The sequence below is a fragment of the Stegodyphus dumicola genome, chromosome 7 (genome assembly GCF_044657685.1).
Source record: "Stegodyphus dumicola isolate Sdum_Otavi_A_Nest chromosome 7, ASM4465768v1".
NCBI classification, from domain to species: domain Eukaryota; kingdom Metazoa; phylum Arthropoda; class Arachnida; order Araneae; family Eresidae; genus Stegodyphus; species Stegodyphus dumicola.
This window is the reverse complement of record NC_140774.1, coordinates 145,260,967-145,274,630: the sequence shown is the minus strand read 5'-3', so window position 1 is coordinate 145,274,630 and position 13,664 is coordinate 145,260,967. Positions and strand designations below refer to the sequence as shown.

Genomic DNA, 13,664 nt, shown 5'->3' with positions numbered 1-13,664 from the left:
ACAGATTGTACCAGATGTTGTAGCAACGGTCACGCAAATCCGAGATATTCCCAATTGGTGGTCTTTGACCTCTGAGCTGCGGTCCCATAACATCCCAAATGTGTTCTATCGGATTGAGATCCGGTGAGTTAGGTGGCCAGGACACTAACTGGAAATCAGCATCATGTTCCTGGAACTGCTCCAACACAATTGTAGCCTTGTGACACGGGGCATTGTCCTGTTGGAACATTCCATTTCCAGCTGGAAAAACAGAGGCCATGTAAGGGTGCAACTGGTCCGCAATGATGTTCAGATACCCAGTAGCATTCATGGTCTGCTCTACCACAACCACGAGTCCCAGAGACGCCCAAGAGAACGTCCCCCAGAGCATAATACCGCCACCACCGGCCTGTGTATGACCTACTGTGCATTGAGGGAGCAACTGTTCGCCTGGAAGACGGCGTATCCTGACACGGCTATTAGCGTGCTGAATGACAAACCGTGATTCATCTGACCAGGCAACTCTCTCCCACTGATCCATGGACCAGTCACGATGTTCCCGGGCCCAGCGCAGGTGCAGTTGGCGATGATGCTTGGTCAGCAAAGGCACACGAGTGGGACGTTTGCTGTGTAGCCCCATATCCAACAGTGTCCGCTGAACAGTGTGCTCTGATATTTTTCTACTTGGCCCTGCATTGTACTCGGCTGTCAGCTGAACCACTGTCTGGCTCCGGTTTTGCTTCACCATGCGAGACAGTCTCCGATGACCTTTTTCTTTGGTAGCATGTGGACGTCCACCAACATGTCGTCTACTACTGGTTTCACCGTCATTTATCCACTTTTCATACGTACTAACTGTAGATCGCGAACAATCCACGAGTCGTGCAGTTTCGAAAATACTTGTTCCGAGCCTTTGAGCCATTACAATCTGCCTTCTATCAAAGTCGCTTAGATCCGCAGCCTTTCCCATCACACACAGAAGTCAGACTCTCCAGCAGCAGTTAAATACCACTTCCACCTCATCACGTGCCTTCCATGTCATCCAGGCACGTTCATCACAAAATGTAGGGCTGGTCATAATGTTTTGGCTCTTGAGTGTATGTTTTCTAGTAATTTTGAGAAATGGAAGGTGCTGGAAATTCCTTTGTGGCCAGTGGAAAAACTATATAAAAAAGGAGACAGCATTAGTCCTAAGTTTTTAGTTTAGAATTGATTTCAGAGTATTGAGAGATCTCAGGATCTTTGTGCAAGCTTTGCTCTTTAGATGTACTTTGCATTGTGATGCATTAAACATCCTTTGTAATTTGAAGTGGTAATTACTGACTGTGCTTTGTCAGACTGAGACAAGTGGTACAAATACATTTTGGAAAATCCCAGAACTGTAAATTGTTCCTTTCGGAAAATAAATTTTATTAAACTATTATTGGTTCAGTGTGCATTCAATCCATTATCAACCAGTATGCAAGTAACAGTTTTTGATATCAAAAGTGGGACTGAAAGCAATGGAGGAGCAGCTATGACAGATGGTGACAGCCATTCCTAGACGAGATAAAAGGGGACGTCAGGTTCATTCAATAAAAGATGAAAGGGGCCATCACCACTGTTAAAAACAAAGATGAAAGCAGGTCAAAGCGGATTAAAAGGAAATGAAAAGAAAAATTACTGCCATAATCGAAAACAAATTTGAGTCTATGAAAGGCAGAATAGACACGGTTGGAGAAATTCAAGAAAGAGTTTCTGCTATTGACCATAGTGAACAACAATTTGAAAAGTTTCTGCGCTTCCACAACAAATCAAAGAAATAGTTTTTGTTGTTAAACAACAAACAGGTGAAAGAGTTTCTGCTGCTTCTCCAAGTAAGCAAACAGCTTGAAGAAATTTACAATAACAGCTGGACACAATTCTGATGCCTTTAAATTTCTAACCATGTCTTCTTGAATCTCTATAAAGCTTATAATGGAAAGATCTCTTATAAGTGTAAAAAGCTCAATTCTCTATAGTAGCAAAGGGATGGGATTCTGAAGCTAGAGCCTGCCATCTTGTTGCTTCTCTGATAGCAGAAGCAGCAGATATCATCCAAACTCTGCATCAAAACCAGAGACTAGACTTTGATGCCTTATCTGGTGCACTGGAGCTGTGCTTTGGCAAGAAGTGTTTAAAAGATTATATCCAGCTTTAGTTAAAATCTTGCCAACTGAAGCCCATGCAAACACTCCAGCAACTCATCATGGCTGTTGAAAGGTTGTCTCATCTTGCCTTTTTGGATTGTCCAACAGAAACAAGAGATATCTTAGTAGTAGTCAGGATCCTAAGATACAGAAAACCCTGTGAATGCAAGATGTCAAAAATCTGAAAAGCATTTTGGTACCCTTCATGAAATTTGAGACAGCCCAGCAAGTAACCTGTACAGACCACCCAATCAGAGTTGCTACTCTCCAGGAGCCAGTGGATGAAGTGACTGCACATCTAGACTAATTAACCAGGCAAGTCAATGCCTTGAAGTGAAATTGGAATGGCAACAAACCAACACTAAGTGCTTGAACTGCAGTGGTGAATGCCACATATGAAGGAATCTCAGAACACACCAAGCCATGGATGCTAAGACTGCTTCCAGCAAGGGGGAAAGAAACAAATTAGTAGCCATATCAAGGAGTGGAAATTGCCAAATAATGAAAAGTCCCATTTTAAAGCTCTTCAGATTTCTGCAGTGAGTGGTGGCAATAATATACTCTTCACCATGGGATATAAAAATGGGTTTCTTGCACTATTACCATTGATACAGGAACCAATGTTACCAACATCTGAAAAGCTATGGCTCAACAAGTGGAAGGTAAATGCATCTGGATGCCCCCCTGCATTACTTTCCAGACTCTGTCCGATGATAAAAAAATGCTATCATCAAAAAGTTAAATGTTAGCATCATATTTGGAAGGGCCGCCTGCCATCACAGGGCATGTGCGGCAAATATTACAGACCCTTGCATACTCAGATTAGACTTTCTAAGGAAATACAATTTTTCCTTTGACTTTGAAATAACAAACTACATTCTGCCTCTGAGGCCCTGTTCTGAATTAATGATAAAGGAAGTTAAATCCATACACCAAATAAAAATTAAAGAGGGCATCACAGTACGAACAAGAACAGAAGTTTTACTACTTGGAAACACAAATTTCCGGTATAGCATAAATGAATATCATAAGAAGTTTAACAGTCGGAAAGGAGTATGAGTAGCCTCGGCACTTGTTGACCTATCAAGGACCGTTACCTGCAGGGATAGTTGCCAATGTAAGTAATAAGGCGAAAGTCATTAGGAAAGGTTAAGTGATTGCACCATGCACTCTAGTGAACTCCATTAAATGCACCAGTAGTCCCCTAGAGCCAGCATCTTCGTCTTCACCATCTGAAGTGCTTACAGCATGCACTCTAGTGAGCTTCATTATATGAATTAGTAGTCACCTAGTGCCAGCATCTTCACAATGCCTAACATTGAAGTTATTACAGAATGCACAACTAAGAGATGAAGAAAGGAATGCTGCAGTAACCCTCAGACAGTCCCTACACAATCCTAAGCAGGCTGAATGACATTATAGCTCAGATTCATAAATCCTCAAATTTTAAGCCTTAAGTTAACCATTACAACAGGATAGCCCCTTACTATGGCTAGAGTATGTAGTCCCCATAAGGGATGTGATGTAAATAATATACTAAGTGCATAATCCTCTTTGCATATAAATTTATAAATTCCTACATTTATTTATTAATTTAGTATTCAATTTGTTGTACATTATTTATTGAAATTATTGTTTTAGTATTGCATGGATTTTTAGTTGTAAGCAAGTTTCGTGCCCAGGGATTGTACTGCTTGGAACATGAAGTCCTTGGGAAGGGGATAATGTTATGAATTTTATACAAGGTCCGGCTATTAATTTCCAGGATTCATGGAATAACTCAGAAGAAAAAAAGATTAAACACATAGCCATTTAATATGATTCAAAGTAATCCCCATCTGCCGCAATGCACATCTGTGCTCGGCTGTACAAATTTTGAAAAAGAAGTTTTAAAGTCCTCTTTTGGAATGCTCTTTAATAGTGACGTTACAGTTTTTTTGATGGCTTCGACATACTGAAATCTTGTTCCCTTCAGTGAATTTTTCAGCTTAGAAAACAGGAAAAAGTCTGTGGGTGCTAGGTCTGGATAATATGGTGGATGCTGCATTTCAACGACACCATGCTGGGCTAAGAATCGACTCACAGGCAATGCAATGTGTGGGCGGGCATTGTCATGTAGCAGCAGCCAACTCCCATTTTGTTGAAAATGAGGCCTCACTCTACGAATTCGTTTTCGAAGTTGGTCAAGAACTTCTGTGTAGAACTGTCCATTGACAGTCATGTTAGGAGGAAGAAATTCATGATGAATGAGTCCATCACAATCAAAGAAAGCGATTAACATGACCTTGATTTTGGACTCAAATCGAAATTTTTTCTGCCTTGATGAACTTGGAGACCGCCATTCAGAGTTTTGACGTTTGATTTCAGGGTCATATTGATAACATTTCGTAGGTTTACGCAACTGTCTTATCCAATTTGAAGCACAATTTAATGTTAATTCTTTGCTCCATTTTCACTTCGACAATAGGGATTTAAGAGCTACGTTTTAATGTGCCTTTCCACGAGAACCACTTACTTCAGAATGGCGCCGATTGCATTGCACATGCGCAAGAAAACGCTCTTCAATATATGCAATCATTAGCCCCATCTTCCGACTTTTTGTTCTCCTACAGTTACGTCAGTCCTGGAAATTAATAGCCGGATCTTGTATAATGTAACATGAAAAATCTGAAGAGTGTGAAGCTCTGCCACAAAAATTGAGGGCAAACAAATATAACATACAGGTAAATAGCTTCTCATTAAACTGGTGATGTTTTTGATGAGAAATTGCCAAACTTGGCAACCATTTAGTGACACTTGTTGGTCCGGTCCCTGTATAACTGCAACTGGTACTGTAACTGAATAACTATAATTGATCTCTAAATGTAACTGTAACCATATTTGGCCCTTTATATTATATGGTTAACCAAATATGCCTTCCATTAATTTTGAGAAATGGAAGGTACTGGAAATTCTTAGGTGGCTGGTGAGGGCAGGGGGAACTATATAAGACTGGAAAGAGCATGAGTCCTCAGTTTTTAGTTCAGAATCGAGTTCAGAGAATTGAGAGATCTCTGTGCAAGCTTTGCTCTTTAGATGCATTTTTCACTGCAATATACTATTTTAACGTTCTTAGTAGTTGGTAGTGGTAACTACTGATTGTGCTCTGTCACAGTGATAAGAGTTAAATGAGTATTTTTTGTGGAAAGTTTTAGAACTATAAAGCATTTTTTTTTTTTTTTTGGTAAAATAAATTTTATCAAGCTATTATTTCTATTATGCATTCATTCCATTATAAACTCATACACATGCAACAATACATTATACAATTGGAAGTAATTCTTCAGATAGCATGATCTCAATGTCTCTTGAGGATTAAGATTATGCACTACTAAGCTTACACATTATGCATACTTAATTACTTTATTTCTAAATAAAATTTAACATCTATAACTAAAATTTCTTATGGAAAACATATCAATATCATAACACAAGGAAGTCTCAGATGAATATAACACCGTCTTTCTGCATTCAGTTGACTGCAGCATTCTCATAAGCAAAATGGGTTACTACTATTAGATGAAATTTAGTCACAGATTATTACTACAGTCAAAAGTCATTAATCCGGACTTGTCAGAACTTCGGCGATTCTGGATTATCATTTTTTCCGGATTATAGATCATCAGTTTAAATCTGGTAAGATGGCATGAAGAAATAACAAAATTAAAAATATGAAACCGTAATTTATGAAATAAAGAACAATTATGATCTAAAGGGTATCAAAATTTACAAAAAGAAAAAGCTTACTATTAATTTGTTTACTTTATTAAACATTTCTTTCAATGTAAGTTGTTTAAGTTGCTTCATTTCATGTGACAATACTTTCTCTTTAATTCTATTAAACAGACATAATTTCTTGTTTAGTTACAAAGTTCCGCTGTTCAAGTCCTATAATTGCTGTGTCGAGAATACCGACTAATTTTTCAATTGAAATGTTTTCGTTTTCAATAACCTCTCTGCCACTTTCTTCACTATCGGAAGCGAATTATAATGACGAAGAACTTGATTTAAATCATATCAAAGACGGAGTACATTGAGATGAAATACTACATTTAGTAAGGAATTATAAGACAAATAAAATAAAAACATCTGCCCTGAAGATAAGGATAGTGCTGACAGATCAACTTCCAATTCATTGCACGCCGCGGCATTTCCCCTCCCCGCCCGTCACAGAGCAGCGTGAAATTGATAAACAGATTTCAAATTTCGAAACATACTTTCGTTTTGTAGATCCTTTACATATTAGTAAATATATATCGGAAATTCTATTTGACATAATTGAAAGTTCAAGCTTACTTTTATAAAATTGCTCTGACAGTCTGCAAAAAATAATGAGTGGATCCAATTCGAAGATTAAAGAACAACGCAATCTGCAACATTAACTGAATTAGATAATTTTAGCTTAGCTTATATCATCTGTTATACATTAAGCGTGCATGCGTAAACGTATTATACGCATGCGCAAAGGCATATTCGCAGCCCTAAAGGTCTTACGCGCACGTGTAAACGTCTATGCACATGCGTCTAGATCATTCCAGATTATGGGTGTCTGAATTAACGACTTTTGACTGTATGAATATTGTGGAAAAACCTATCCCTGAAATCATCACACACACTATATATTTATATAAATCTATATATAGTATTTTATATGCCGATTTTAAGATATTAATATTGTTACGAAATGTCCAGGCGCAGTAAGATAGCTTCCCTGCAAAGCAGCTTTAGGGTTGCCACATTTTGCGAGAAATTGCCCATTTGGTGACAAAATTGGTGATATGCCATAGACGGATAGAGAACCTTCTGGAACCAATTCTTAATGGTTTAGCTAAGACTGTTCTTGAACACATAAACCCTGCTGGTACGTGGAGAGTGAGTTAGTGTTTTGTCTAGGGAGTTGATAGTCGGTGAGTGTCTTGAAGTCTAGTGCGGAATTGGTTGTCGAGTGCATCTAGAGAGTCTTTTGTCTTTTAGTGTATTGCGAGTTAGTGCATCGCTGAGTTTTATCTTAGAGTGTGTTGAGCTCTGAGAACGACCAAACCAAGTCGGGAGTTGTACTCTAGTATATCATCGAGTGCATCGTGAGTTGTAGCGTGGAGATTCTTGAGAGTACGTAGAGTTCCGAGAACTACCGAGCAGAGTGCTTTGCCGTGAATCTGTCTCCACCGTTATAGCCTGATAGTCTGAAGGCTGTGTTGCTGATTGTTTCAGCGTGTTTATAGTAGTTCTTCGATGACTGTAAACATGACTTTGGAGTTGTCTTGAATAATACTGGCAAATAAAGTGTGTTTTGTTACTTGTTATATCTAAAAAAATTTTGTTTTTAATACTTTTAACTTTGATTCATGGTGCCGGACAAAATTAACAAAAAAAAAAAAAAAAAAAAAAAAAAAAAAAAATCCAATATCAAATAATTCACATTCAAAATCTAATTCATAATATTCATATATCATATCGAAATTCTTATAAACAAATCTAATTCATAATAATCAAAAGATGAATCAAATAAACAATCGTATATCATATCTATCAATCAATCGTATAGTGGTAGTACAATTTAACATTTAGGTTTGCGTTGTGAGTAACCTATGCAAAAGGAAATATCAATAACTCCAAATTCAATTAAACTCCATGTTTCTTAAAAGCCTCCCGGCTCAAACAAATGGAAGGACATGACAGACCACAGAAACTACACTAAATTAAACAAATGAAACATAAAATGCATATCAAACACATTTATTAATTTCTAGAACATTCAATCATATGATAACTAGGTAAACGGGTTAGTCCCCTACAATTTAACCTTAAGATGCAAATTAACATATATATCATTTTAAATCTTACACTCATGTTAGGTGTACAATTTTTTTTTTTTTTTTTTCATTACATAACTCACTAGTTTAAATAGAAAAGACAAAGAAGGAAAAATCACTCACAGGGTGAAGTTCATACGTTAAACTCCTATGCCATCATCGACTGATTACTATGGAGTGTTAATAGTTCAACAGATTGTCCAACTCATTTTGTTGATCCTTCGAAGAAATCGGGAATGCCATCATCAACTGATTAATACGGAGTTCTAGATAGTTCAACAGATAGTCCAGCTGCTTTTAAATCAGGAACGCTACACCTTCAGCAAAATCAAGACTCAAGGAAATGACAGGTATCAGGATGCTTCCTTTAAATCAGGAACTGTCTTTATCAGGAATGCTAACGCTTCAACAAAATCAAGACTCAAGGAAAACACAGGTATCAGGATGCTTCTTTTAAATCAGGAACTGTCTTTATCAGGAACGCTAACGCTTCAACAAAATGAAGACTCAAAACACAGGTATCAGGATGCTTCTTTTAAATCAGGAGCACTTCAATAAATTCAAGACCTCCCCCCAAAAAAATACTTGTATTAGAAAAAGGTAGGGAGATCCGGGACGAACACCTGTATTAAGGTAACCTCGAGAATGTCAAATTAAAGTTCTTGGAAAAATATAACGAAGAAGCAGCAAGCTATATTTTGCATAAGCACTTAGTCTCAACTCGAGCAAAATTCTCATCAGCTGAAAGCCGACAGAAATTCAAGACCGCAGCCCGCTGGTACACAGCATTCGCGAGAGCAAGACCCGCAAGGGGGATCAAGCCCCCGCCACTCGTTTTCTTCTTTTACTCTTCTTGAAACTCAGAATCAGAATCAGAATGATCTTTAGCCTGGTGCAAGCACCCAGGAAATCTCAGTTTCTCCGTCTCTGTGAGTTCATAGGCTTTCAAAAAAAAAATCATAAAATTAAATCTTACCAATCCCGGAATTTTATGTTATTTAAATTGAGAAAATGACACACTCATGACGAATCAAACACCAGAAAATCTGACAATGCAATCTGAAAAACATCTGTACTCACAACGTGAGAAAAAAAATAGACCCCCAACTAACAAATGAAACTAAGCTTTTACGAGAATCCAATTACCAGCCACCCTCCCCCCTATCTTGAAGTAAGAAAACTGCAACCTTAACAAAGCGACAGGAAAATGATTTCTGTTTCACACGCCAAGAGTTAAAAGGGCGACACACAACTCCCAACTGCCTCCATTGTTAGTAAAAGGCTATAACCAATAAACCAGATGTGTGTCCTCGCAACTGTCTTCCGCCTTTGTTACAATTCCTACTCAAGAATAACGAGTTAAATAAAACCTTAAGAGCTTAAGAATACTTTTTTTCCAGATTAAAATACACATGAATACAAATAAAAATATTAGAATAATAATGACTTGAAACACATATTAATAATTGAAATTCGCGACATAACATACTTCATCAAGTGTCGTCATTATTCACTCCAAATCAACGAACCCGTACGAACGTAAAGAGAAGAAAAACACATAACAATATACTTAACTGAGCTAACTCATATCCAAGAGAGAAAAATTTTTTATTCACTTGAGTTAATTTACTCTACCACCACTGCAAGTCAGCAGATCTTCATGATTATAACTGCACAAATTTCCTTAATGATCAAGTGATTTGGTGTGTTGTGTATAAAACAAAACAGATGACAAGTTATATCTATTGATTGATTTCTTGAATAATTACCAATATTAATCAGCTTTCTTTCCAGCCAACAGATTTTAGAAATTTCTTTATATACAAACTCTACAAATTTCGGCATCTTAACCAGTTATATACAGATAGCCATAGTATGGCATTTGACTGAATTTATCTACTTTAAAAATTTAAATATCTTAAGAAAAGTGTTTGTGTCTAAATAGCTCCACTTTTATCAAATAATTTATCTTTTGACACTGTACTCCTTTTTATGTGTATGTTCAAATTTTCAATACTGTCAGAGAATATCAACAATTTCTAAATTTTCATTGTGTACTGCGCAGTGAATAAAATAAGAACAATAGTTTTAATATTCATCATCTTAATATAGCAGATTAACATGACGTTTTATAACAGAAATTCACATGACACTGAAAAATTATCATTTAAAAGGGAAAATATTTTAATAGGAACAACTAAATGCAAAACAGATTTGATATACAACCACAAAAATTACATTTCCAGTGTTTCAAATGTAATGAATACAAGTAAAAAAAAGCAGCATATATCAATTTTTTATTTATTACTTTGATTAAATAAGGATATGTAAACAGTATATCTAAGCATAAAACTCAACTATGAAATCTTTCATGTTCTAAGATAAAATGCAACTTATAAAATTTTTAAAGCCAGTAACAATAAAGATTGAGATTAATATTTTCTCACATTACAGCAAAAGTCTTGTAATCCAGCAGTTTGGCACATCAAATAACCTGGCATCCCTTAACATTAACTGACATTTCAGCCATACAGTGGAGCTACTAGTATTTCATTTAGCAAAATCTGGAAAGGTTCAGCAGCTGCTTCATGTCCTTCTAATATTTTCAATTAGTTCCTCGTATAAAATTTTATGTTTATATCTTGTTTGCTTTTATTCATGCTAAAGGTTCATAAAAATGTTGATAAGGAAATGAAATGAAAACTTCTGACCAAGATCACAGACTTCCATTTCATTCCCTTATTAGCAGACAGGGGAAGCATTAAATGCATTTGCGAAAAATTAATCAAAAAGGTGTATCATTAGAGAACTAATAAAAAACTAATAACTAATAACGTAATCTTCCTGTAAATATGGGCATCTGGAAGACCAAATTTGAAATTTGGTTTTATTATCGATTTCATATTTTATAAAACTAACGAATTTTTGATAAACAAAGTCAATGGCAATGGCAAGGTTGTACAGAGAAAACATTTTTATCTCCAGCGTGTGAGACAGTGTATCAGAAATTCTAAAGATCTGTTCACTTAAAAATTATTTTGCGATATCGCTCTTGAACTGAATTTTATGGTTTAAGTGCAAACAACATGATATTTAATAAATAAAGGTAACACACAAAATGTAAAGAAAAGTCCCTTTGGATATAATTTAAAATCTAAAATCTTTCAGATTTTATTATTTTTTTAAGGCAAAAGAAGCAGAATGTATGAAAGTGATGAACAGCTTTTTTTGAAAAGATTTCATGCACTATCAATAATGTTGATTTCAAAGTAGTGGTGATTAAATATAATTTAAAAATGAACAAATTTATTTATTAATAAATTTTACTCCAAAATATGTTCTCAGAATTACCACATGCAAATTTTTTCATTTCTTAATACATTCAATAATATAAAAAATCTTTTATGGCATTGTACAATTTTGATTTGATAATCTAGCATCACTGAAGTACCAAATGTGCCAGACTTTTGCTGCAATTAGTATTAGTTTATTGCATACAAATTGGACAAACTGATAATAATAATGTAACTTCATTTTATAGACAAAAGAGTAGACTAGTGGAAAACTTAAGGAATGACAATGAAAATTTATTTTGGATTTAAAGTATGTCTTAAGAATTTTAACAGCACTATTTCTGAAGTTCTACTGAATATAGTTATCTTTAATTTCATAGCAACAATTAACTGCATTACTTAATTATAATTTATATTAATGCTCTACTTTTTTAAAACAGAAAAAAAAAATTAGTATTTTACCTTTAATTTTATATCATCATGTAATCCCTGAATTTTAATTTCACCTCCTAATACAGCTTGGGAAAGACTTATCACTCCATCTGTGTGAATATCTGCACCTTCTCGTCGGAAATATTTACTTTCTAAAACCTGTAAACAATATTTTCATCAATAACATTTAGAAAATTCTTAACTCTGCAGCCTTTCATATAGTATACCATTCTTCTGTATATAAAAAATATATATTATACCAAGCCAGAAATTAAAGTGTCAGTGCAATTAAAATTCAAAATATGCTATAATATAAGAGAGAAAGAGCTTAAAGAGGTGCTAGTGGTTGAGCATTTACATTATGCTAACTTAAAAAACTTTAACAAAAAATGTGGACCTTTTTCCCAGTCACCAACTTTTTTTATTTCTTGCATCTACACTCCTGCTAAGAAAATAAGCAACAAGGCAAAACATGGACTAAGACAAAAACTATTTAATGAATATGTGTGAAATTGATTTAAGAGGTTGGTGTGGTGTTACTAGATGACACAGAAACAAACGAAAACAACAAAGACAATACATCAAAGGCATACAAACACACATGTATTATGACCGTCATATTGCAAAAGACCAAATGATTTGGAAGAATATGGAATGGAAACAGCACCCTAATAATGGGTACCAGCTGAAATGCATATTTGACAATGAGAAGGCAAGCTGGCTCAAGGAAGGTTGCCTGGTGGCATACTGCAACCTCCTATCCATTGTCCCAACATATCCCACATGTGCTCTATGGGATTCAAGTCCAGTGATCTAGCACGCCTCACATTTGTGGAATGGTTTAACTCACCAGATAACTTTGCATCACTTGTGCTCTATACAGACACAAAAACTGGACATTATTCATCAATAAATATCACATTTGCTATCCATTGCAGAGATAAAAGAATGCACAAGAGGGTGTAGTATTTCATTGTGATACTGGATGGCTATGATGGAACCACCAGAAATCACATAGAGATCAGTATGGCTGTTTGTTGCTATTCCAGCCCCATACAAGTAAATCTTCTATTCCATAATGGTCTCTTTTAATTATGCTTGGCACCTGACAACATGTTCCTGGCTCAACCATTGTCATTTGGGAATCATTCTGGATGTTAAATGTAAAGAGTACATGCACCCTCTGCTCTGGTGTCTAACTGTGAAGTTTATGGGCTCAGTTCAACTGTGCTCCAACACACGATGGGGACAAAGGAACACAAAAACACAGGTCATCAGACATATAGTTCACCTTCATGCAGTCAACGCAGAACAGTTTGGTGCATTACCCAGTAACGTGACATCAAGAAGCACAGCATGCTCTGTCTTACAATCTAAAAAAAAAAACCTCAGCTTAACTAGACATTAACTAAATTTGCATTCTGGTAGGAAATGGAAAGGAGAAGTGCCAGTAAAGGTCCAAAATATAAAATAACATGCTAATTAACATAAAGGAACCTAATATCTTTCCTGCTAAAATTTAAGTAATTATAAGGAAGGTCTTTAAGGAATTGGTAAGATCTTAAATTCTAACAAAAACATTACCTTACAATGAGCCAACCTTTTACAAACTAATAGATCTTAGTAGAGTATCTGTGACCCTCTGAAATGTGGTGGGAGCTCTGTATAAGCCAAATGGCATTCTCAAAAAGATATAAATGTCTTTGTGATAAATGTAGGGTTTTGACACATTTTCTGATTTTGCACATATTTGAAAATATCAAATGTATCATCATCATGTAATTTGTTGATTTAATCTTCCTAATTATTTCTTCGATTATGAGCAGTGACTAAACAGCATATTTAGTAATATTGTTTAATTTTTGGTAATCCACTGCAAAACATCACACCTTCTGATCCATTGGTGAGAGATTATTCTTTTTATAGCATATTACTACAGG

At 35.6% G+C, this 13,664-nt stretch overlaps 1 protein-coding gene across 2 annotated transcripts in view; it reads right to left on the bottom strand.

The window, feature by feature from the left end:
* LOC118188420 (dnaJ homolog l(2)tid, mitochondrial-like) overlaps positions 1 to 13,664 on the bottom strand; it is a 93,527-nt gene that overhangs the window by 18,570 nt on the left and 61,293 nt on the right. For both annotated transcript variants that reach the window (XM_085820886.1, XM_085820885.1), the window contains exon 8: positions 11,755 to 11,883. In XM_085820886.1, coding sequence (XP_085677012.1) covers positions 11,755 to 11,883 — 129 coding nt within the window. The remainder of the gene's footprint in view (positions 1 to 11,754; positions 11,884 to 13,664) is intronic.